Source organism: Malania oleifera, chromosome 1 (assembly GCF_029873635.1).
Source record: "Malania oleifera isolate guangnan ecotype guangnan chromosome 1, ASM2987363v1, whole genome shotgun sequence".
NCBI classification, from domain to species: domain Eukaryota; kingdom Viridiplantae; phylum Streptophyta; class Magnoliopsida; order Santalales; family Ximeniaceae; genus Malania; species Malania oleifera.
The window spans coordinates 83,650,146-83,674,793 of record NC_080417.1 but is presented as its reverse complement, the minus strand read 5'-3'; the positions used below and the strand labels follow the sequence as shown (position 1 = coordinate 83,674,793).

The window sequence follows — 24,648 nt, the reverse complement described above, 5'->3', positions numbered from 1 at the left end:
TGCTGTATGATCATAGAATATCCTTAAAATTAAAAGGAAGTTCTATAGGATGACTGTGAGACCAACTATGCTATATGGACCAAAATGTTAGGCAACTAAAAAACAAAATATCCAAAAAGTAAAAGTTGCTGAGAATGCTAAAGTGGATGAGTGGTATAATGCTAAAAGATAAATTATGGAATGAACATATTCATGGTAAGTTAGCCATAGCTCCTGTAGAAGACAAGATAAGGGAGGAATGGCTTGGATGGTTTGGGCATGTGCAACATAGGCCAAGTAGTGCACTTGTGAGGAGTGAGCTAGTTACTGTGAGAGAGATTAGAAAGGGTAGGTGTAGACATAAAATAACTTGGAATGAGGGAGTAAGGATCGAATAGCCCTGAATTTGTTAGAGAAAATTGCCTATGATCGTGTCAATTGGCGGAAAAGGATTCATGTAGCTGACCCCACCTAGTGGGGGACTTAAGGCTTGGTTGGTTGTATGAAAATACATATAAATGCAATTTTATATTGAATGTATAGTCTGATGATCATATGATCTAATCTTGCTAACCCTTCGAGTGATCCCATGTGCAATTCTGACTTAAAACCTCAGACTTGATGGAAAATGTTTACTAGCAGCCATCTCAAATATTATTAAAATAAAACAGTAAAATGGTAATAATGGATTTGGGCACATGAGTAAAGGTTATGTAAATTAACTGAAAATTTGATTTTCACCTCAATTACTGTTAGTCCTGTTTTTACTTAATGAATTAAAATATTTGAAATCTATTTTGGTCAACTCTATCTATTCAATATGCTATATTTTTTGTGGTCCAGGGGAATGATCATTGAGCTACCATGGTTATTTTCTACTTTTCTCATCTTCATGTTTATTATTATGTTTGTCTTTGAAGTAGTGATTTGTATTGATTTTTATTTCCTGATTGTAGGTGTCTACACATTTTATATTTTGTAAGGAAGATCATTCTTCCTTATTTTTAAATAATGAATATAGATTGTAGTGTAGAGAATCCATACTGTATTTGTAAATTTTTAAAGGTGAAAGAGCATGTATATTGTTGATTAAAGAGCAAAGGTCTATTCATAATCATATCATCATTATTTTCTCCAAGTCTTCTTTGAGAAAATCTAGCTGAACCAATAATAATAAAGACTTCTTTCATGCAGAGTTTGTGTTTTGTTGGACTATGGATGTCAGAAGCTGCTTTCTCATTTAATGATGGAAACTGAGGATTTAATTCACCTCACTGCTACTCGTGGTTCTGAAAGTGAGAACAACCTTCATGAGTCTAATAATGAGCCTAACGAAGCAGATCCTGGTCCTATGAATTCCAAGGTTAAAGAATATGAACTGAAAGTTGAAAACCAGGGGTCTGGCAAGGGAAATATTGAAATTGAAGGTGGACAAGTTGTAGAAGGAACAGACATTGAAAAGGATAAGGTTGACTGTCAATCTGTTCTGCAAGAGAGCATCGAAGTGACTGAAACTGTTGCTGTTGAACTAAGCTCAAGAGTGCATACCGAGAATGGTTTCTCGACTGCTCAAGATGAAGCTCCTGTCAGCAATCTTAGTATAGATGGAAGTCGTATCCTGTTTCCACTTTTGACATACAACAAAAATTGCTTTCCTGTATATGCTATTATTCTGTATGCCTTCTGAATTTGGATAACCAATACAGCAGGTTTTCTTCTGCAACCAATGATTGCAATGAATTAAATTAACCAATCTCTCCTGCAGCTTATTAAATATTCTCTGACTTTACTGTTTTCCATAATTTAATGTTCCAGCTGTATTAGGTGTTAAGAGAGCAAGAACGACATTTGATGAACAGAATCCTTCGGTACATATTATCTATAATTCCTTAACAAGGTCAGGGTGGGATTTAATCATTGTTTCTTAATATTGATAAAAAGAGCACATTTTAGAGATTTGAATCAGTTGTATGACTTCTAAAAGGAGTTCTTTAGATGCAGTATGTTCTAAGGAAGTTATTTGTGTTGTGATTTATTAACGCTAATTGTTCTTTTTTTCCAGAAATAGTAAACGGAAGCTTGAGGAATTATTGCAGCAGTGGTCAGAGTGGCATGCTAAACATGCCTCATCCAAAGTAAGCTATTTTTTTGTATTGTTAGAATCAGTAGGTTTTGACGGCCTTTATGTTTCCTTTTGTGTCTGTACCAGTAGAAAGTAATTCTATTCATCCTTTTATCCAAACTGAGTTAATTAGAGGTTAGACCTATATAGGATATAGTAATAATGCAGTGTTTTTCTGTGCACTGGATTATTTTTCTCATAGATCGTTTAATCAACTTTATCATCTATGTAACATGCATGGTTTCTCCAAATAATTTGAAAGTAGTTTTACTCTCTTGATCTGTTTGGAGGTACATGGAAAGGGTCTGTGGTGGGTTTCTTCGGTGTACAATCCTTCTTAGTTTGGCTGGCACTCTCACTTTGACCTCTCTCCTCTTATAAAGCTCTCATTTTCTTCTCATTCTCGTTTAGCCATTGTGATCTCTTGCCATTAGAGGCGATTGTGTTTGCTTTAATGTCAAGATTGAAAGGAAATCCTTTGATCTGCAACTAGAGAAAGTGGAAAAGGTGGCTTTTTATTTCTGTTAGAGAAAATCCAGCCATTAATTGCTGGGTTAGTGTTTCATTGGAGGCTGTGAGATGGATTGCAGAAGGTTTGTCCTCAGTGGTTGGACAATTGGGGAGTTCTAGTGTAAAACTACAATTGAGAGGGTTGAATACTGCATGCGATTAGGTTTAGGAAACTTGTTAAATTTTTGGAAGTAGGTTTGGGGTGGAATTGCAAGAGATTTTCTGTTTTTAATGCAGGAGGGTATTGTGGTTGTGGATGGAGGAATTCCGCAGAAGAACTTTGATTAGTTCTGGAAGTAACATAGAAGAAGGATTCACGTCTGGTGAAGGGCATTGCATATGCTGTGCAGCAAGGAGGTCAATTGTGGGAGAAATTCATGACTCATGATGTCCAAAAATGTTCATGTTTATAGTATGGTGAAGCGATGAAGCATATTCTAACATAGAACGGTCAGAAGCTGCAAGGTGTAGCTGAGGAAGACAACTAAGTGAGAGTTTGAAGATGGGTTGGGTTGGGCCTGGGTCCTTCACAGTTGTATTGGGTTTGGGCCCTTTATCGAGTAAGATGCTAGTTCTGGGTTATTTTTTATTTGGAGCAGGCCAAAGAGCTGGTCCAATTGGAAATTGTTGAGGTCCAATGTATGAATTGGATATTTTAGAAATTCTAGGTCACTTATGTCCTATTTTTAAAACACAACCACACAATCACAAGCTCGGGCATAAACAAGTTTCAGTATTACACAACCAAACTAATTTAAGCTAAGGATTTTTCAAACAATCAGTATTACACAATCAATCTCAAGTGCAATAAAAATTTAAGGCATTCACAATAATCACAGTAAAATAAATATAAACATACACAAGCGGAAATTTAAAGAGAGTAGGGAAAGAGAAGCAAACACGAGATTTTTACGAGGTTTGGCTATCCCCACCTACGTCCTCATCTCAACTCAACCCGCTTGAGGATTCCACTATTCCACTCCTTAAACAAGGCGGAGCCACCTTATACACCACTCCCTCTAGGCTGCGCTGCCTCTTTAGGCGATACCCCAGGCCTAGCACGGTTCTATACCCAAACCGCTAAATACAAAGGAAATAAAAATATTTGAGTACAATGAACTGCTTCTTGAACAAGCTAATTTGTACAAATAATATCAAATGCACTCTCACAAGATTTGATTTAAGCTCAATAGAGTTTAAGACCACCAAATGGTTTCTCCAAAAATGATTTTCAAAAATTGTGTAGGAGATGCTAGGGTTTTCCTCACAAAATAATTTTTGCAATGAAAGAATAAAATGAGCTCTTGAATGTTGCAATAGGAATGCTCAAAGATTCACTAGCTACCAATGGTTTCTCCAAAAAATATTTCCAAGAGAAGTGTAGGAGAAACAATGAATGTGCGCTCTCAAAAAATATTTTGCAATAAAGAGAATGTGAGAGTAAATGCTTCAAAGATTGAGTAGATGAGAAAATAAATGGCCAATAGATGATAGAGTATGATATATGCTTTGCAAAACTTGTTTAGAGAGTGTTGGGCATTGTATTTATAGGCGAAAACCCAAAGTAGTCGTTATATGGCCGTTGGGGAAGTAAAATATTATTTTACTTTGAAAACTAGCTGTTTTATGGCCGTTGGCGTTCTGTTCCCGATACGAGTTGTCGACGAGTCACCTGGGCTGAGAACTCGTTAAGACTATTGGAAAAAGTCGTCGACGAGTCAAAACCCTTTTGTTGACGAGTCATGCCTTTTCGTTGACAAGTCAATGCCATTCGTCGACGATTGACCTGGGCAGAAACTCGATAAGGCTACTGAGCATTAGGCGACGATTCCCTTGTTTTTCATGCCAGTTAGCCTTCTTATGAGTTTAACATTTTAGTAGTATGTTTTCCATGAAAAAGTTGATTACCTAGGGTCAATCTAAGCTTGTTTTTGAACTTTCCATCATATCATGTGAGGCATGCATTTACAAATACAACTAAATGCAAATACAATTGAAAAATTAATTGTCTTCATCCTTCTGCTCGTCAATCTTCCATGGAATGGGCCAAGTCATATGTGCTTTAAGTTCCTCATGGCTTCCATGTTGCTTTGAGTATTTGTGCCTTTTGAAATATACATCTGTTCATACACTAAATGCACAAATAAAATTCTTACGATTTGTCATTATCAAACAGGGATCGGACTCAAAAAGTTAACATTACCAAGGCAGAACATGTGGCCAAGGCCCATTGTGGGGCTTTGACTGACCAGACCTGATTTGTTTGAGAATCTACTGGGTGTTCAAAGCAGGCCCCCCTACTCCAATTTACTCGAGGACTATTGGGGCCAATATGCTTGGCAAGGAAAATGGGGGTAAAATGCAGGGGCCAGGGATCCACTTTATTAGTGTTCTTTCTTGCAGCCTACTGGTTCTGGCTTCCAGTTGGAGAAGAAGAAGCTGAGTTCATATTCTGTACATTAGGGGTAAGGGCGAGATGCATGCTGCAGAGCAGAAGTTCGTACACAATGGTTTTGATGTTAGTGGGAGGCTGGTTGACATTTCTCTGTTGTCAGTGGGAAAGGGCTGCTGTCATGACGAGATCAGTATCGATTGGCGTGTGGAAATGGGGGGGTGGTGTTGATTAAGGATCATGAAGGATGTAGGAAAAGTTTTAGGGCAATGATGATGATGCGGGTGATAATGTTAATTGCAAGGGAAGATCTATTGGAAATGATACCTGCAATAGGGTTTACGTCCACTGGTGGGCTGATGGGGATATAAAAAATAGGTTGAGGTGTTTCTGATGGAAGGTTGAAAATTTTTTTGAGAAGAAATGCTTAAGGTTGTTTGTGTATTGTGGACTCTTTGAGTGGCAAACAAGGGGATATAGATGAGACGGCTAATAAAGGAAAGGAGAAGGAAAAATGGGTGATGTGTAAGATAGCGAGAGTGATGACACTAGTCAGTGTGATCATGATGGCCATCTGCTTCTAGATGTTTGACTATGTTTCTGATTGGTATGATTTACTTGATTTATTGCACGTTCATCTATCTCTGATGGAAGGTTTGGAGGGTGTTCCTCTCTTTGAGGATGATGGAATGGGTATGGAGCATAAGTGTAAGGATGGGATTCTGCCTATTCCTGTGGAGGAGATTAATGTGATGGACTTAGTAGCTGAACAATTGCTGGATAAGATGGGTCCTTTATTGTTTGATCTTGGAGGAAACAATGTTCGTTTGGATGGGGGTAATAGCAAGATGAAGAAAGGACACAGGGAATTAGCTAACCTGCACTGTTTGGTGAATTATAATAGCAAGGGGTTGAAGAGGGGGCTTTCTTATTTAGTTCTTTTAATTAATTTCTTTTCTTTTTTGTTTTCATTTTCTCTTTTCTTTTTTATTGAGGATTTCTTGTCCTCTCTTTTATATTGCAATCTCTTCTCTGGTCTTAATGCAATTGCCTTTACCATATAAAAGGTTTAAGTCTTTGTCTTGGGATGGTGTGTTTACAGTTTTTGTTCCCCTAACTGAATTTGAGGTGGGGACTGGGGATTTTATCCAAGTTTACTTATAGCATGTTGTGTTTTGATAGTTTTATCTGGGACTGTGGTCTCTGTGATTTTCCGTTGGCCAATGCTACACTTGGTTGGTTGGAGGTGACAATTCTGTGGATAGTTGTTTGGATACGTTTCTTGTTGTACTAAGTGGGAGGACGTTTTTCCTAGAATTTCTCAATAGATTTTTGGTAGGCCTGTTTCAGATCCTTTTACTCCTATTTCGGATTCATTTAATGTGATGCTGTCCCACATTATTCAAATATGAAAATATGTGGCTTTCCCATCCTTCTTTTTTGTCTTCTGTTGGGAAATCTCAGTGTAATTGCTCAATGAGGGTTGGGAGGGGTTTAGATTGAAGAGAATGGAAGCTCCAAAGGTCGCTTTGAAAAGTTGGAGTAAGGAAGTCTTTGGTGATGTGCGGATTAGGGAATCATTTGGAACCACTTATGCAGAAGTGCTTTTTAGAACATGTGCTTAATTTAATAAGTGCTGAATTCGAAAAATGCCGAAAGTTATGAGTGGTGTTTGGTTGTGTTTAAAATAAACAATATTTAGATACTTTCATTATAGGGTGCTATATGATTATTTTAAAATATATTTAAATTACAAATATTAATATTTTTAATTAACAATTACATTAATAATTATTTTTAATTAAAATTTAAATATTTTCTAATAAATAAAATAATTTAAGATTATTATTTTTAATTAATAATAATCTTGTTATTAATGTATATTTATAGCATATTACTATCATATTAATTTATGATAAAAATAATATTATTAATTAAATAGGAATTTTAATTAAATTAACAAATGGTTTTTGTTCAATCTAGAGTTATAATAACTAATATGTCATAATACGTAGTAAAATAATATATAATTATTTTTAAACATATTTAAAATCAAAATATTAATATTTCATAATTAAATTTTAAAATGATAATTATATTAGATTTATAATTAAAATTTAAATATTTTATACGTATTAAAATAATATAATAATATTATTTATTGATTGATAATAATCTTGTTATTAATGTAAATTTATGACATATGATTATCATATTAATTTATGTTAAAATAATATTATTAATTAAATTAGTTTTTTTAATTTTTTAATATTAATTTAAATTAATGAATGGTTCTTCTTCTTCATCCCGGAATTGAATTATGTTTTATCAATGATTCATATATTATAATACATAATAAAAAAATATGTGATTATCTTCTTATATGTATTTTAAATTATAAAATAGCCACTAAATTTTCTTATATTTACAAATTGACCTCGTCCATGAACAGTACAACTTATAAGTGGCTAAAAAGTTATCTTGGATTGTTTCTCAAAATTCTTTTAAATAGTTCTCAAGTTTGTTGTAGTATAAGCCAAACGCCATTGTTTTTGTTTTTTTGGGTAGAAGTGCTTATTTTAAATGATAAGTGCTATAAGCACTTCTTTTAAGTACTCTCAAATGGAGGCTAAGAAGGCTAGTAATTTTAAGACGATGGAGGATATTGATCATTTGGAAGAGATGGGTAGTGTTTTAGAGGAATTTGCTTGAGCATTTGTCTTAGGAGGCATTTGGTTTGTGGCATAAAAAGCATTCCCATGGAATGGAATTTCCAAGAATCTCGTTCCTGGGAATGGGATGTCACCCTAAACCCTAAACCCTAAATCCTAAACTCTGCCTCATGGGAATATTTTTTGGTTGATTCACACTAAGATTCTTAGGAATGTGCACAAGTTGCCCATGTTATTGTTTGGCTCAATGTGGGATTCTAGTAGGCATTTTAACAAGATTACCATTATACCTTCACTTGTATATGATTAGTATTCAAATAATAATTATTTTTCAGCTCAAAATCATAACAACAGCAACAAAACAAAACCAAGCCTTAAGCCCCACTAGGTGGGGTTGGCTATATGAATCATTTTCCACCAATTTATGCGATCATGGACCATTTCTTTTGACAAATTAGGGATATTAAATCCTTACTCACTATCTCCTTCCAAGTTATTTTAGGTCTACCCTACCCCTTCTACTGCCCCCCACAGTAACTAACTCATTCTTCTTCGCTGATGCACTACGTGGCCTACGTTGCAAGTGTTCATACCATCTGAGTCGTCCCTCATTTATCTTATCTTCTATAGGAGCTACACCTAACTTACCGCGAATATGTTCATTACTTAATTTATCTTTCAATGTTATACCACTCATCCATCTAAGCATTCTCATCTCGCCAACTTTTACTTTTTGGATATTCTGTTTCTTTGTCGCCCAACATTTTGATCCATATAGCATAGCTGCTTTTATAGCTCCCCTATAAAACTTCCCTTTTAATTTTAAGGGTATTCTACGATCACAAAGCACCCTTGAAGCACTTCTCCATTTTACCTAACCTGCTTTAACTCTATGCATTTTATCATCTTCAATTTCTCCTTTAGCTCGCATAATAAATCCAAGGTATTGAAATCTACAAGTTCAATTTATTTCTTCATCATCAAGTTTAACTTTGCCTCCAATATTCCTCCTACCATTACTGAAATTTCATTTCATATATTCTATCTTATTTATACTTCAAAAGCCTCTAGATTCCAAAGCTTCTTTCCATAATTCTAACTCGGCCTCTACTCCGTCCGTACTTTCATCAATTAATACAATATCATCTGCAAACAATGTACACCATGGAATCTCCTCTTGAATACTCTTAGTTAGTTGGTTCATCACTAAAGCAAAAAGATAAGGGTTCAAAGCAGATCCTTGATATATACCTATGGTGATTGGAAATTCTCTAGTTTCTCCATCTATAATCCTTATACTAGTCATTACTCCATCATACATATCCTTAATGATATCAGTATACCTACTACATGTACCTTTTTTTTTTCAAAAACCCACCATAGAACTTGCTTAGGTATCCTATCATTGCTTTCTCTAGGTCAATAAATACCATATGCAAGTCCCTCTTATTTTCCCTAAACTTTTCCATTAATCTTCTTAAAAGATATATAGCTTCTGTGGTAGATCTCCCAGACATAAAACCATATTGATTTTCTGAGACCTTCGTTTCTAACCTTAATCTTTGTTCAACTACCCTTTCCCCTAGTTTCATCGTATGACTCGTAAGTTTAATTCCACGATAGTTATTACAATTTTGAATATCTCCTTTATTTTTGTATATAGGTATTAAAGTGCTTTTCCTCTATTCATCTGGAATTTTCTTAGTTTTTACTATTTTATTAAATAAATTAGTTAACCATATAATTCTGTTATCACCTAAGCATTTCCAAACTTCAATTGGAATGTTGTCCGGCCCTATAGCTTTCCCATTTTTTATCTTTTTTGGTGCAAACTTAACTTCGTTAACTCTGCTTTTGCGAATAAATCTCATATTTTTAGTCTTTTCCTCATTTGACAATTCTAGGTTTAAGCCTTCTATTTGGTTTTCATTAAACAACTTACTAAAGTAACTTCGCCATCTTTCTTTAATGTCTTTGTCCTTAACCAAGACAACATCATCCTCACTTTTTATACATTTTACATTTCCTGAGTCCTTACTCTTCCTTTCTCTAGCTTTAGCAAGTTTAAATATATCTCTTTCCCCTTCTTTTATATCTAATCTATCATACAAACTATTAAATGAATTGTATTTAGCTTCACTGATGGCCATTTTTTTGCATCTTTTCTCATCTCCTTATACTTTTCAAACTTATATTTATTTCTACATTTTTGCCATGTTTTATACCAAGTTATTTTTGTCTTTACGACTTTTTGTACATCTTTATCCCACCACCAACTTTCTTTGCTATTCGAAAATCTTTCATTTGATTCACCTAAAATCTCTTTCGCTATTTTTTTAATAGAGCTAGCTAATCTATAACAAAAACATATTGTTAATATATATCAAATTGAATTCAACCATCATAATGACGACAATGAAAACGACAAGGAGAACAATACCAACAACAAACCAAGTCTTAAATCCTTACTATCTCTAAGTTATTTTAGCTCTACTCCTACTCTTACTGTCTCTCACAGTAACTAACTCACTCCTCCTCATTGGCACACTATTTGGCCTACGTTCTAAACGGCCAAACCATTTGAACTGTCCTTCTCTTATCTTATAAAGGAGCTAGGCACAACTTATTGGGAATATGTTCATTTCTTAATTTATCTTTTATTGTTATACCACTCATTCACTTTAATAATGAACTAAATAAAATTGTCAATCCATTATATTGCTCCATTATAGAAATCCAATCCATTATATTTTCTCCATATAATTTGCCAAGCCATGCAATACGCAAATTTGCATTAAGCATATTCCTTAAATTACTATTGTATGAAACCATAGAATATTGTGATTGTCATAAATGATCATTGTTGCAAAAGGCTTAACATAGATATATCCTGAGATCCTGAGCATGCATGCATATATTTGATCACAACCAAAAGGATCTTGGCCATCTAACTCGTACAAGAGGGAGAAAATTCACAAAAGCGGCATCATATCTGTAATATTGCTGTATTGGTAGTCATCTACAAATCAAGTGAGGGGCAGTACCTGCCAGAGTGCCAGTCAAACCCTCAATTTGTTTCCTAACCCACAAAATCTTTAGTTCAGCTGGGAAGTGTGAAGAAAATATCAATCTTATGGCTTTGCTTCCCATTGACCTTAGTAGTAGTGAGCAATTCATCTAAAGTGAGTCCTTTCACCTTTAGCAACTCATCAACTAGTTCCATTCTTCAATGTTTACTAGTAGCTTGTCCCTCAAAGAATCTGCTATCTTTGAAAAATTTTCATTTGGTACCTCATAAGCTTTCTCAAACTTAAAAGACTCCAGCAACCATCATTGCTTCTACTTTGCTTTTTAGTATAATTTTTAGTTCCGCTTGAGGATGGTGGTTGGGCTTGTGAAACAGCAACAGTTGGATCAATACCTTCTAAACCTTCTTTGTCATTCATGCCAACATCATCCTCTTCTTCACAACATGCTAATTCCTCTATAGCAAGCTCCTTTGTAGCATCTGCAGTGCCTTCAGCACCTGCTCCTGTAGCTCTATCCTTGCTAATGATATGATATAGGTCATCATAATGTGGAAAGGGTTTATTCCATAAACTGGTAGCATTGGATGACCCTGTTATCATACCCAACAAGCATATCGTTGTCATTAAAAAGAGTTAAAGAATTGCAAGTGATCTAACAAGTAATTAAATATCTGTGCATACCTTCATCCATTCATCAAACTCATCCTTCTCACTAGAAACACATTTCTGTTCATCGTCTCATCCAAAACCACTACATCCAGGTTCCAACATATCTACTATTGCATTATATTGTTTTTTTAATAGTTTCACTCTTGATTAAATGTGTGGTTGTGCTTTAAGTCCACAACCTGGCAGCTTCTGCTCCATCCACTTCTCAATTTGTTTACTAAACTCACTCTTGAATGCCATTGTCAAGCTCCACTAGGCACTCAGCCAGTTTTGCATCCTCAATGTTGCTCCACTATTTCTTGATTAATCTCTTGTTGCCATTTGCTTAAGTTAAAACAATGATGGGCTCAAGAAATTTGTAACTGTTAGAAGAGACTATGTTATTTTTGTATTTAGGTTGTGCTAATGGGAGTATTTTTGCCCTTTTGGCTTTATTGTAGTTAATAATATGTAAGAGGGCAGATCTGTAGCTGTACTTGACTCCAGGAAAATGCTGCCCAGTTTTTTCCTCTCGTTTTCTCTTCTTCTCCTCTCCTCTTCTCTTCTTTTCTTCTTCTCTCCTCCATCTCTAACTTCACAACATGGTATCAGAGCATTGATCTCCTTCCAAGTCTTATTTATCTGAATTGGTTTTGATACTCTTTTTCCCCCTTATCCCCCCCTAGTCAGTCCTCAAATCTGATTTTCTAGTTGGTTTGAGAGTCATTTAAGGACGCCCTCCCTATGGGTTAGGTTGTGCATCATCCTTGGCAGGAAGCTGTGTGTTTTCATTGTGATTTGCTGATGTGAATTCAGTTATATTCAGTGTCTTGTGTGCTGCTGCTTTTGCTGATGGTCTGGTTACATCAATTTTTGGTTCTTGTCCTAATTAGTTCGAGTCCTTTCTAGTTTTGAGTGTTTTTGTGTGTCAGTGAGGAAAGCATATACATCTTCTCCATCTAGAGTCGAATCTCGTAGTAAATCATTGTTTTCTCTTATTCATTCAGATATTTATGGTCTGTGTAGAGTCAAGAATTTGATTGGTCATCTAGATTTTTTCTCCATTGTGGATGATTTTTTGCATATGACCTAGATCTATTGTAAAAAAAGATAGGTCTGAATTTTTGAATGTATTTATTTAATTATACCAGTAAATAAGAACTCAGCTTGGCATCAACATTCAAATTTTTTGATTTGATAATGCACTTGAATTTTTTCAAAATGAGCTTCAGTCTTTTTGCTTGGCCAAATGGATTATTCATCAAACTTCATGTCTCAGCATAATGGAGTAGTTGAGCGAAAAATAGACATTTACTTGACATAGCATGGTCTCTACTCCTTTGTATACATGTTACTAAAACCTTTTGGATCAATGCTCTTCTTACAACCTGTTTTTTGCTCAATAGGATGCTCCAATTGTTCTAAGGGGACACATTCCCTTCTCCATTGTGTACCTAGGAACATCCATGTTCTTTGTTGGTGCACATTTTTTGTTCATGTCCCACATACTGGTTAGTAGAAGTCCTCTTTTGGTGCTGTTAAATGTGTCTTTGTGGGTGCTCAAGAAGTCAAAAAAGATATAAATGTTATGATCCCCACCCACATAGGAAATATGCTAGTGCTGATGTCACCTTTTTTGTGGGGACACCCTAATTGTCCTGTGTTGGATCCTCCTTAGATGAATCTCTTTTGATTCCATCAACAATTTATGGCCCCCCTCTTGTGTTGATCCTCCTGTTCGTAGTTCCTACCCTTACTCCTCTCGAGCGATCTTCTTCTCCTCCTCCAAATCCATTTGTTATTGATCTGAAGAAACTATTGAAGGTTTATGACTGAAGGAAAGCAAGCACAAACATCGCTACCACCATGCAAACATCTCCTTTGCCCATCATGATTTAGACCTCTAGTTTTGGAGATCCATCCCAATGTGAGTTGGATTTGCCCATTACTCACTGGAAAGGTACTCAAACATGTGCTCGGCAATCCTTAGTTGCTTATCCTATTTCTCATTATGTTTCAGTTCTTCACCTTTCTAGACGTATATGTTCTTTTGCCTTGTCAATTTCCTCAGTTTCTATCCCTTCCTCACATGCTGAAGCACTTGCTAACATTGGGCAGACGCATGCAATGGATGCATAAACGGATTTCTTGACCACTCGAAAGACATGGGACTTGGTGGATCTTCCTCTTAGTAAAGAGTTGGTTAGGTGTTGTTGGGTCTACACCATCAAATATCTTCCTTAGGGCTGTATAGAATGGCTTAAGGCTCGGTTGATTGCCAAAGGGTACACCCAAAGGTATGGTATTGATTATTTTGAGACCTTCTCTCCAATTGCTCGATTAAAATATGTTTGTGTATTGATCTCATTGGCAATTAATTTTGATTGGCCCTTATATTAGTTGGATGTGAAGAATGCCTTTCGGTACAGAGATTTGCAGGAGGAGGTATATATGGAGCATCCTTTTGGGTATGTTGCTCATGGGGAGGATGGTAAAGCATGCAGGTTGCATAAGGCCATTTAAGGCCTTTCAACAATCCCCTCGAGCCTGCTTTGACAAATTTAGCGCAGTAGTGTCTGCATTTGGCTTTGTCTAGTGCTACTTTGATCATTTGGTTTTTGTTTGCAAAACAAATATAGGTATGGTACCTTCTAGTAGTTTATGTTGATGATATCATCATCACTAGTAGCGACCATAGTGGGATTTGCAGATGTTAAGTAGCAGCTTGAAGCAAAAGTTCAAATCAAGGTCTTGGGTATTTTGTGTTACTTTTTTGATATTGAGATCGTATGGTGCAGAAAAGGGTTAAATCTATCTCAACAAAAGTATATGTTGGACTTGCTAAGTGTGACTGGTTTGTTGGGAGCTAAACTAGTTGATACTCCTATGGATCCCAATGTGAAGTTGCCTAGGGATGTTGGATCGGACTTTGAAGACGAACGTCGATATAAGCAGTTGGTTGGCAAGTTCATCTACTTGACTGTCAGTATACCTGACATATCTTTTGCAGTGAGAGAAATAAAGTCAGATAAAGGAACTAGATTTTGGAGATCGATTGCTCGTGTGACACTTGAAGTATTAGAGCATGTTTGTGTTCAAATTAAAGAAGGGTCGACCTATTTCTGGTTTGATTGATGGCTAGCCTCTGGTCCCCTTTGTGCTAAGGTTTAGGAAATTAGAAACCATAAGTTACGAACATGAGATTGTTTGGGATAGAGATGGGTAGAATGTTGATTTATTAGTGGATCTGTTGGGTGAAGAACAGGCTGAGGAAGTAATTAACTCTGCTATTTCTTGCAAGGAGGGTCTAGATACAGTAATTTGGGAACCTTCAACAGATGGGAAATTTACCACGGCAAGTGCTTGGGAAATTATAAGGGAGCGTAAAGAGGAATTATTAGTTTCAAAATGGATCTGGCATCCCATGTTGCCAAAATAGGTGTCAATTTGTATGTGGAAGTCTTGGTTTGCTTGTCTTTCAGTTGATACTTGTATTCAAGAAGTAGGTGTTCAGATGGCCTCTTGGTGTGATTGTTGTTCAAATGCCAAGATTGAATCTCTAGACCATGTGTTTTGCACGGGATCTTTTGCTCAGGAGGTATGGAAACAACAACAGTGGCATTGGGTGTTAGTTGTATGGCAACGAATACATGGAAAGCCAGAGTTAATTTCTGGTTTAGTTGTGCAAGACGAGTCTCATAGTTAGGCATTTTGGTAGGTCTCATACCTAGTCTCATCATTTGGAGACTTTGGATTCGTCGATGTAGAGCCAAGATGGAATCAATTCATGATTCGATGAGAATTGTGTGACTTGATATTAAATATTGGTTGAGATCCATTTCGGACAAGTTAACTAAATGTGCACCTGCTTCTTGCACGGATATTGCAATCCTTCGTGCTTTGGATATTCAAGTAAAAAATGTGAGGGTTTGTCTTCCTCGTGTAGACAGATGGTGTAAACCTGGGATAGGTTGGATTAAGTTGAATGTGGATGGAAGCTATAGAGGTAACTCAGGTAATTTTGGTGGTGGAGGCGTGATAAGAGATGAAAGAGGATTATTTAAAGCAACTTTTTCCTCATTATTGGGTTATGGAACCAATAATATGGCTGAATTGAAAGCAATTATTGTAGGGATTAATCTATGCAAAGATATCGGATTTGATCAAGTGGAGATTGCCTGTGACTCTAGTTTGTTGGTTCAGTGGATTAATTTTGGGAAGTGTTCGGCTTGGAACTTAAGGGAATTGTGGGAAGACCTTGTGTTAGTATTAAGAGGCATACATTACAAAGCGGAACATGTTTATAGGGAGGCGAATCAAAGTGCGGATTTCTTTGCCAAGCAGGGTGAATCTGGTATATCTCGATCATATAGTTGCTAGGATGAGCTTCCATAGCAAGCTAGGGGAATGATTCGATTGGATTTGTTGGGATTTCCTTCCATGCGCTCGTGATGCTTTGTGCTGGTGTTTGTGAAGATTGGATTGGTTGGTTTATTCCTCAAGATCTTCCAGAATTTTGTTTTTTTTCCACTTACAGTTGTTTAGTTCTTATTTATTTGTTTGGTTGTTGGTCATTGGTTTATTGGTTTTGAATTAGTTGGTTAAGTCAGTTTTAGATTCTTGGGGTTTGATTTTGTTTTCCCCAAGTCTCAAGGTTGGAACCACGGTATTTCTCTGCTATAAGTGAGGGGTTTTCTAATAAAGATAGGAGGTGCTGCCCTCTTTTTCCCAAAAAGAAAAAAAAAAAAAAATCCCAAACAACTACATTGGGATGCTTTTTGTAGGATTATGTGGCATTTCAAAGGCTCCCTCTACAAAGGTTTGATATATAAATGTAATAGAAATTGTGAGATTGTGGGATACTCTAATGTAGATCGGGCTGGATATGTTGATGATTGAAGGTCTACTATTGGATATTGTACATTTGTGGGAGGTAATCTTGTCACTTGGCGTAGCAAGAAACAAACTATTGTAGCAAGATCTAGTGCTAAAACGGAATATCGAGCTATGGCTCACACTATGAGTGAGCTTATGTGGCTGAAATCTTTTATGTTAGAGATGGGATTCTTGTTAACAAAGCAAGTAAATGTATTTTGTGATGATCAAGCCGCCATTTATATTGCTAGCAATCTAGTGTTTCAGGAGAGGGCAAAGCACATAGAAGTTGATTCTCATTTTGTGAGGGATGCTGTGTTGAAGAAGGTCGTGAAGACTCCCCTTGTTTGTGGATTAGTTAGGCGATGTTTTTAAGAAGCCTTTATAAGTTCGCTTTGTATGGTGTTTGTTACAAGCGGGGGTTACACCTCCACCTTGAGGGTGAGTGTTAGAAGAGAATATGTTATTTTAATGATTAGGTTGTGTTAATGGTGGTATTTTTTGTTCGTAAGACTTTTATTATCTTTAATAATGTATAAGTGGATAGACCTGGAGCTGTATGTTGACTCCAGGAAATTACTGTTTAGTTCTTTCATCTTTTTTCTCATCTTCTACTCCTCTCTTCTCTCCTTCTCTTCTTTTCTTCTCTCCTCCATTTCTAACTTTTCAACAATAACTAGACATATATATGCATAACAAACAAGCATTGATACCATTAACACCAAGATATTGAAATGTTCAGCATTAAACTACTGCAACAATCCAAACAACAAATTATGTAGTGTTAATCATCCAAGTGATTAATTGCATAGTATCATCAAATATTATCACACATACAAAAAAAGTTATTTGAATATTAAAGTTTCAAGTAGACCTTGAGTTCCTCCATATGTTGAAGATTTCTTTAGCTAGTCATCTCTCCACTTGCTCCATGCATCAGTAGTTTCCACATGAGTTATATATCATTGGGTGGAGATAGTGTCTTAGCGTGGTAATATGATTTTGACCTCAAGATAGCCGATCCGCCCTTCAAGATTCTAAAACATCTTTCAATACAATTCCTTATGGAAGAGTGTTTCATATTGTAAAAATATTGAGTTGTGGTAGGTTGATGCTCTGCCTCCAATCATTTAATTGATACCTTTGACCTCTATATGGGGTACAACATTGCACAAATAATAGCATTGTAAAACATGTGATTGAATGTATATAATTGTCAATAACATGTCAAGGAGTTTGACAAAAGCAATCTATATGATTTACCTTGTGGAATTTTTAGTCCATTCCTCCTTATTGCATATTTTAGAACATGAGAGTCTGTTGCAGAAGCCTCCCACCCAGGCAATATGTAAATGAATTGTATGTCACTAGTGCATTCACCTAAGACATTAGTTGCAATTTCATTCTTCCTTGTATGATACCTAGGTCTATTTGCCATATCTACATTAACTTTGATATGGTTGCCATCTAAAGCTCCTAAACAATTTTGCATGAGGGTGCATGTGTTATGAAGTATGATAAATTACAAAGAGTTCACAACTCAACAAGTCAAAAGTTAAAAGGCATGAAATTATTCCTTAAACCATTTCCACTTGTGATCGGTGCAATTCTTAGTGGTAGGTTCTGGTTTTCGTCGAAAGCTTGTCATGTAGTTGCAATACCCACTTTAATACGTCATTAAACTTTCTATTGATTGTCTCGCTGGACCTTATAACTTCTTGTTTAAGAACTCTATTCTTTATACCAAGTGAAATGATTTGCAAGAATATGGCAACCAACATTTGTGTATTCATGCTTCTACACTCTCTTAACCCACCCTCATTGATTGAAATGTGATATACTTTTTGGAAGGCTTGTCTATCCGTCCTACAATTTTCAACACCTGCTTTGTCTAAACCAAAAACAATCGTCCTTCTTTTCACACTTCTTCCTACTTGGTGCAAATATTGTGACTACAAGTAGTAAAAGAATAATGTCTCAATCATTTTCAAATGCAGAAGCATCACAGTGACCATTTGCCTCTTCCTTGCAAGAGGTGCTCTTGTTATTTACTACAATGCATGAAAAAAAAAATTATAAAATATTTAATGATGAGAAATTTAATTACTTTTTTACTAATGTCAAACATATTTTATGTAGAGAGATGGTTGAAACACCAACTAAGCTCACTAATTATGCTTTTAATATTAAATGAATTAAAGCAAATGTTTTATATATATATATATATACATATATATATATATATATCTATATATGTATAAATTATAATATATAAAGGTTATTTTTTCCCAAAAAAATAAATTAATGAGATGCTAAAAAAAACTTAGAAATATATAGGCTTGTATCTATAAGGAACACATCTCTTGTGCCCTTTAATAAAAAACTATTAATTTTATTTTTGTCCAAATCACCAAAAGATTTATTCAAAATTTGGTTTATTTCTATCAACACATTCAATCAATATTTAAGCAAATAATAATTTATGTTTAAGCTTGTTGATTTGTAATCAAATGAATCAATTGGAGAATGTTACATAATTGGGGATGACGTTAAGCTTACTGGCAGCCATTTCAGACACCACAAAGCATAAATTAATTAGACTAATATATAAAGCCAAAAAGCAAGAACTCCATGTTCATGTAAGACAAATAAGATTCTGTAAAAGCAAATCCGAATAAGGGCATCCTTGCGTGATTGTGAATAACACAGATTTAAAAGAAAAGAAAAGAAAAAAGGTGCTAGACCGAACAACTTACCGGTTGGAGGTAGGAGATGAACTATATGGGTCATTTTTGGGTTTATTCAACTGATGGGGCTGCTGTGTGTTAAGATATATTTCGAATATTTATGTCATAATAGTTAAAATTACAGTGTAATTTGGGCACAAAAAAGAATTCCCATGAAACTTACTTGTAGGGGAGGGTGGGAATGGGATTCCCATGTTTTGTGGGAATCCTTGCATTTCTGGGAATGTGAACATTCTCGCCAAGTCAGATTCTTATCCTCAAACAAATGTGAGAATGAGATGTCATGGGCGTCACATTTTTGGAATCTTGAAGGTTGCCGCAAACCAAACAACTCCTTAAACTTTGAGGTGTTTAGGAAATGAGTTAGAGACAGAAGGTTAGATTTAAGGTGGTTAAGGAGGGAGATTGTAGTACTAGATCTTTTTTCATAGAGCAGCTGAATGTTGGAGGAGTGTGATTAAAGAGTTGGAATGTGATGGGGGTGTTGTTGTTAGGGATCCAACAACTATTTTTGAAGAAACATTGGGTCCTTAAGGAATCTTTATGAGGACGCAAACCCTTGTTGTGCTTTGATTGAGGTTTGGATTGGTGTTATATCTCTCAAAATATGTTAGTGTTAAGGCCTGTTATTTACATTGTTGGTCACAACCTAGAAGGAGGTCCTGGGTTCTATTCTTTTTGCACATTTTATTGTTTTTTTGGTTTAGAATTATCCTATTGTGGTCCGCTCCTTCTCCGGACCCTACATATGTGGGAGCTTTGTGCACCGGGCTGCCCTATAACGGGTGTTGTTTAGCATTTGTTTATCTCTGTATGTGCTGTTGGGCAGCATGTGCGGGGGAGTGTTAAGGCTTGATATACATTGTTGGCCACTTGGCCCACAACCTAAAAGCTTAAGCTTTTAGTAACGTGGTATTCTAACAATTAGTTTGTTTGGAGAGACCTTTTGAAGAGGAGGAGATTAAGCAGGTTGTGTTTAGTATGGATAGGAAGCTAGGTCTGGATGGGTTTAATTTAGTCTTTTTTTCCCCAAACAGGAATTTCGTGCTAAGGGGGGTGATTGTCAAGAGTATGAATTCGATTGTTATCACCTTAGTTCCCAAGAAAGATCGATTTGTTGTAGTTGGTGGGGCTGGATTAGAGGTTTCCTTTCTTCTACTTCCTTTTTTGTAATTATTAATGGTCAATCTGAGACTTGATTTTCTGCCTGAAGGGGTGTGAGCAAAGGGACCCTTTATCTCCCTTTCGTTTTGTTTGGTTGTTGATGTGTTGAGTAGGATGATTGATAGTGGTCTTGTATGGTTGTGACTTCTGCGTTTGCTGTGCTCGTGGGATGTGGGATTTTGTAATGACCTATGAATTATGACTGACTGAGGTGTTCCTTTAGGTGGCAATCCTTGGTCTTTGGGATTTTGGATTTGGTAATGATTAAAGTTTCTAGACATCTGGTTGGAAGGGTGCGTTCTTTTCTTCCTCCGTGGAGGGAGGGGGTTTGTATTAGTTTAATTCAGCTGTATCTTTCTTCGATCTCTTTGTATTGTCTATCATTGTTTACACTTCTGCTGGATGGTGGCTTGTAAGCTTGAGAGGATTATGCTGGACTTTCTTTGGTCAAAGGTGGGTGAGAACAGCGATCATCTTGTGAGCTGGAAGAGAGTTTGAAAATCTAGGGAGGAGAGATGCTTGGGTCTCGATAATTTAGTGTCTAAAAACATCACTTTGGTGGGTAAAAATGGTGCGGTTTCTCTTGGAAGTTGATTCTCTTTGGTATAGGGTTATTAAAAGTAATTTTGGTTTGCAGGAGGATGGGTGGGATGCTAGTATTGTAGCTAGAGTTCCGCATGTAAGCCCATGGGAATTCATCTTGCTGGTTACTCCTTTCTTCATTCTTTGTATCAAATATAAAGTAGTGGGAGACTGGCCTAGGGTTTGGTTTTGGTAGGATATTTGTCTTTGGGATATATTCTTTTCTGTTGCTCACTTGCTTTTTCTTTTGTTCTTTGTCTATCTTTACATCCTAATGCACCTATTTTTTCCTTTGTTGTTATGGATGTCACCGAGGTCTCTTGGGCTTTCAGTTTTGTTGAAGTTTTAGTGATAGGGAGGTAGAGGAACTTTCTTCCCTCCTAGGGTTCTGAGTTTGTTTTCATCATTCTCATCATGCAGAGATTAGGATAATTCAGGTGTTTTTCTTGTAAATCGATTTATTGTCTTCTAAACAGGTCCTTTAATCCTTTTCCTCTTGCTAATAGAGTGTGGAGAGCTAAGATTCCTTCAAAGGAAAAGGCTTTTATACCGCTATTCTTATTAGAGTTAATACCAACAATCTGTTGTAGGTAAGATCATATACGTCTCTCTCTCCAGGTGTGCATGATATGTGTTATGGTAGTAATGAAGGTCATGCTCATTTATTTCTGCACTGCCCAGCATCTTGGTGTTTATAAAACAAACAATTGGTTTGTTGGGAGAGGGTTGCGTGTGCCTCATTCGTTGGAAGGTTTTTTTTTTTTGTTTGACTTTAGAGCTTTAGACTGCATAAGAACTAAAAGATTTTTTTGGTGGTTTGTAGTTTTTGCTGCTGTTTGGTTTATTTGGTTTGGAGAGAAATGCCTGGATTTTTGAGATTGTGGTTCATAAGCAGGACATGATTGTTCTTTTGTATCCATGAATGTGTTTACTAATGGTGTTTTGGGATGGATTTTTCTTATATTTCAAAACGATTGACTTGGCTCAATGGAGGTGAATTGGATCGGGTGAAAGTGGTTATTGGAAATTGATATTCTTTATTGGGATTGGGGAAAGAAGTGGGATGATTAGGCTGAAGTGGTTGGTGAAGTCATAATTTATTTTCATGTTTCCGTTGCGAAGTGTGTCTTTGCACAGCAAGTGGCACGAAGTGATTTTTGCTTTGCCCTTGAGACTATCTCAGTTTCTCACAAGAGATCACCAACAAAATAAGTTTTTTATTCTCTTTCCGACTCTTTGCTTTTTTGGCTTAGCTTTTCTTTTGGAACAGCATTGTATTAGCTTCTTTTGTTTCCTTACATTTTCTAAGGATTCCTCATCCTTTTACATTCTTCTTCCTTGATAAATTTGTTTTTGTATCAATATATGTATACACACACATATAAAATCAAGATTTGGGCCTTATTGGGTCAAATGATGTCTTCTTTAAGAAATTTTATTTGATGAAACCTGTTTAAGATGTTATGTGCATTATGCTAATGTATTTGCTTGCTCATATCACTTTAAACTCGTTTTTTGGGCAGTTTGTTCAGGATTCAAATGAAGTGCTTGAATCAGGTGACGAGACGTATTTTCCTGCTCTGCATGTTGGTCTGAGCAAATCTTCTGCTGTGGTATGTTTCCTTTTGTATGTGTTACTTGTGCACATATCCATTTTGTTAGCTAAACCATTAAACGCATATTTCATGGTACAATTCTTTTCCATTGAAACTTGTTTTGAACCTTTAAGAGCTTATTTTCTATATCTTCCCTGTCTGTTTTGTTAATATGCATTATTTAAACAATGAGTTGATGGGAGTGTTTTTTCATCTCAAATCAGTCACCAAGATAATTTTAAAAATATGCTCTCCAAACAAATTCATGGATTTGTAGTGACTACTCACCACTGAAGATATGCTTGGGAACAAATTTGAGCAAAAAAACTAGAACTCTTACACTAGGCCTGGAGAAGTAGATTTCTCTGAAGATGATGCACAACTTTGCGAGTCATATTTGTGAGAAGTATTTGTTGGCTAAAAGATTTCATGAAAATTATTCGACAATATTTATGACAGGACGAGGGGATGGTTCTTGAAAAATGGCATTCTTTTGGGTCCATTGGAGGCCCACTTTGGGCCTGAGCAACACAACTGGAGGTAACCTATCTCCCTTCCCATGCCCTTCCTACCCCTCCAATGATTTGAACCTGAGAGCTTCAACATGATAGTTCCAAGCTTTAACCTCTGGAATGCTCCTAGGGGACATGTAAAACAGCATTCAATTTAACTCTAAATCAAATTAAAGGATCTGCTCCAAGGGTTGAAAATGTTCAGCAAAAAAGTCACAATGTTTGTAGGTAACACTCAACATGGCGGCCTTATAAAGAAATTATTGTTGGCACATTATAGACTTCAAAACCATGTTTAGCGTTCCAATATATGAGTTTTACTGACACAGAAATTAATTTCTGAAAAATGTTTTCCTTTGCTGCTGATGTGTGCTATTGTTATTATGTGTGGTTTATGTTTAATACTTTTGGTAGCTGTAATTTGCATGCAATAATTTTCAAGAAGGATCAATGTCATTAAAACATCATTCATCATGTTTATGGGTGTATAGTTTTCTTTTTTGAATAGAAAAAGAATAATATTATTCGAGAGAGGAAGAAAGAATATATAGAGAGGAGGACATGAAGTGCACCAAAAGAAAAAGAAAGTAAAAACTAAAATGAAAACCAAGTCTTTAACCAGCAAACCTCTGTAGTCATCCTGATTGTGGTTTGATGGAAGTTCCCCAAAAACACGCACGTATGAAGATCTGTGTGAAGCAAAGAAGAACAACTTATCCCATAGCATATGAAAATGGAGAAAAATAACCCTAAAAAGCCTGACATTTGTTTCCAACCCAATGCACAGAATAGTAGCAAGCAAAGCACATGCTACAAGATTCTACACTCCTTCCTCTGTCCGAAGTGCTGAAATCCTGAGGGAAACCACTCCTCCTCAGAGCTCAGACACACCCAGTTCTATCCACTGCTAAAAAAGAATTCCACGACTGCTAGGAAAGGGACAGTGCAAGGGTATTTTGTTTGCTACTCCGCCTTCAGAGATTTGTTAGACCTCTGTGTTTGTAGATAATCATTGGTATTTATTTGGTTGAGAACTGAACAAACAAACAAAAGTTTTAGCGTTGAAAGCAAGGTTTTTGATTTCAATTTTCACTAAAATTTCAAAGCTTGAAAAATACCGAAATTTTGATAGAAATTTCAGTGTTGATTTCAATTTTGATTTGATTTTGGTTTCAAAATTTTAAATTAATGGAAATTATTAATAAAACATGGATTTTTTTACGATACTTTAGAAATTGTTAATAAAGATAATAATGATGATTTGGAACTAAAATTTTATAAGCAAATTACTCTACTAACAGGTATGAGGTGTCTAAGATGCAATAGCCATAATATAGTTACCATGGTAAATGTATTTATATATGTTGCTATGGCGGCCTAGGGCATGAAGGGAGGGCATTGCAGAAATTGTTCATAGCAAAGGGAAAAGCTTTTGTGATAAGAGTGGAAAAGTTTGAGTTTTAGTTGATACTTGAGTATCACTCTATGATAATCGATGGGTGAAGTTATCTTTGTCATTGGTGAAGTGGTTCTTGGAGGGTATGTTGTTGGTGTTTGGAAGGCTGGGATTGGGGATACGCATGCATGCAAATTAGTAGCATCGCGTATTGATTGGAGATTCAATTAGTGAAGAAGGGCAAGTTCTTGGAGTTAAGGTTGGGATGGAAAAGTAAGCGATTTTCTATTTTTTGTTCTTGGTGGATCTAAAGGAGATTGATGGTGAGGATTTGTGCAGAAAATTGGTGCAATGGAAATGGGTGCGACGGTAGTTTTTGGTAATGATGAGCGGCTAGAGAAAAATACTCGTTCTTGGAACAAGGA

General features: G+C 35.9%; 1 protein-coding gene across 1 annotated transcript in view; it reads left to right on the top strand.

The window, feature by feature from the left end:
- Positions 1-24,648, top strand: part of LOC131157228 (uncharacterized) — a 76,184-nt gene that overhangs the window by 17,962 nt on the left and 33,574 nt on the right. The window contains exons 4-7 of the mRNA XM_058111216.1: positions 1,174-1,592; positions 1,795-1,876; positions 2,042-2,114; positions 22,244-22,333. Of these exons, the coding sequence (XP_057967199.1) occupies positions 1,223-1,592; positions 1,795-1,876; positions 2,042-2,114; positions 22,244-22,333 (615 nt within the window). The 5' untranslated portion in view covers positions 1,174-1,222. The remainder of the gene's footprint in view (positions 1-1,173; positions 1,593-1,794; positions 1,877-2,041; positions 2,115-22,243; positions 22,334-24,648) is intronic.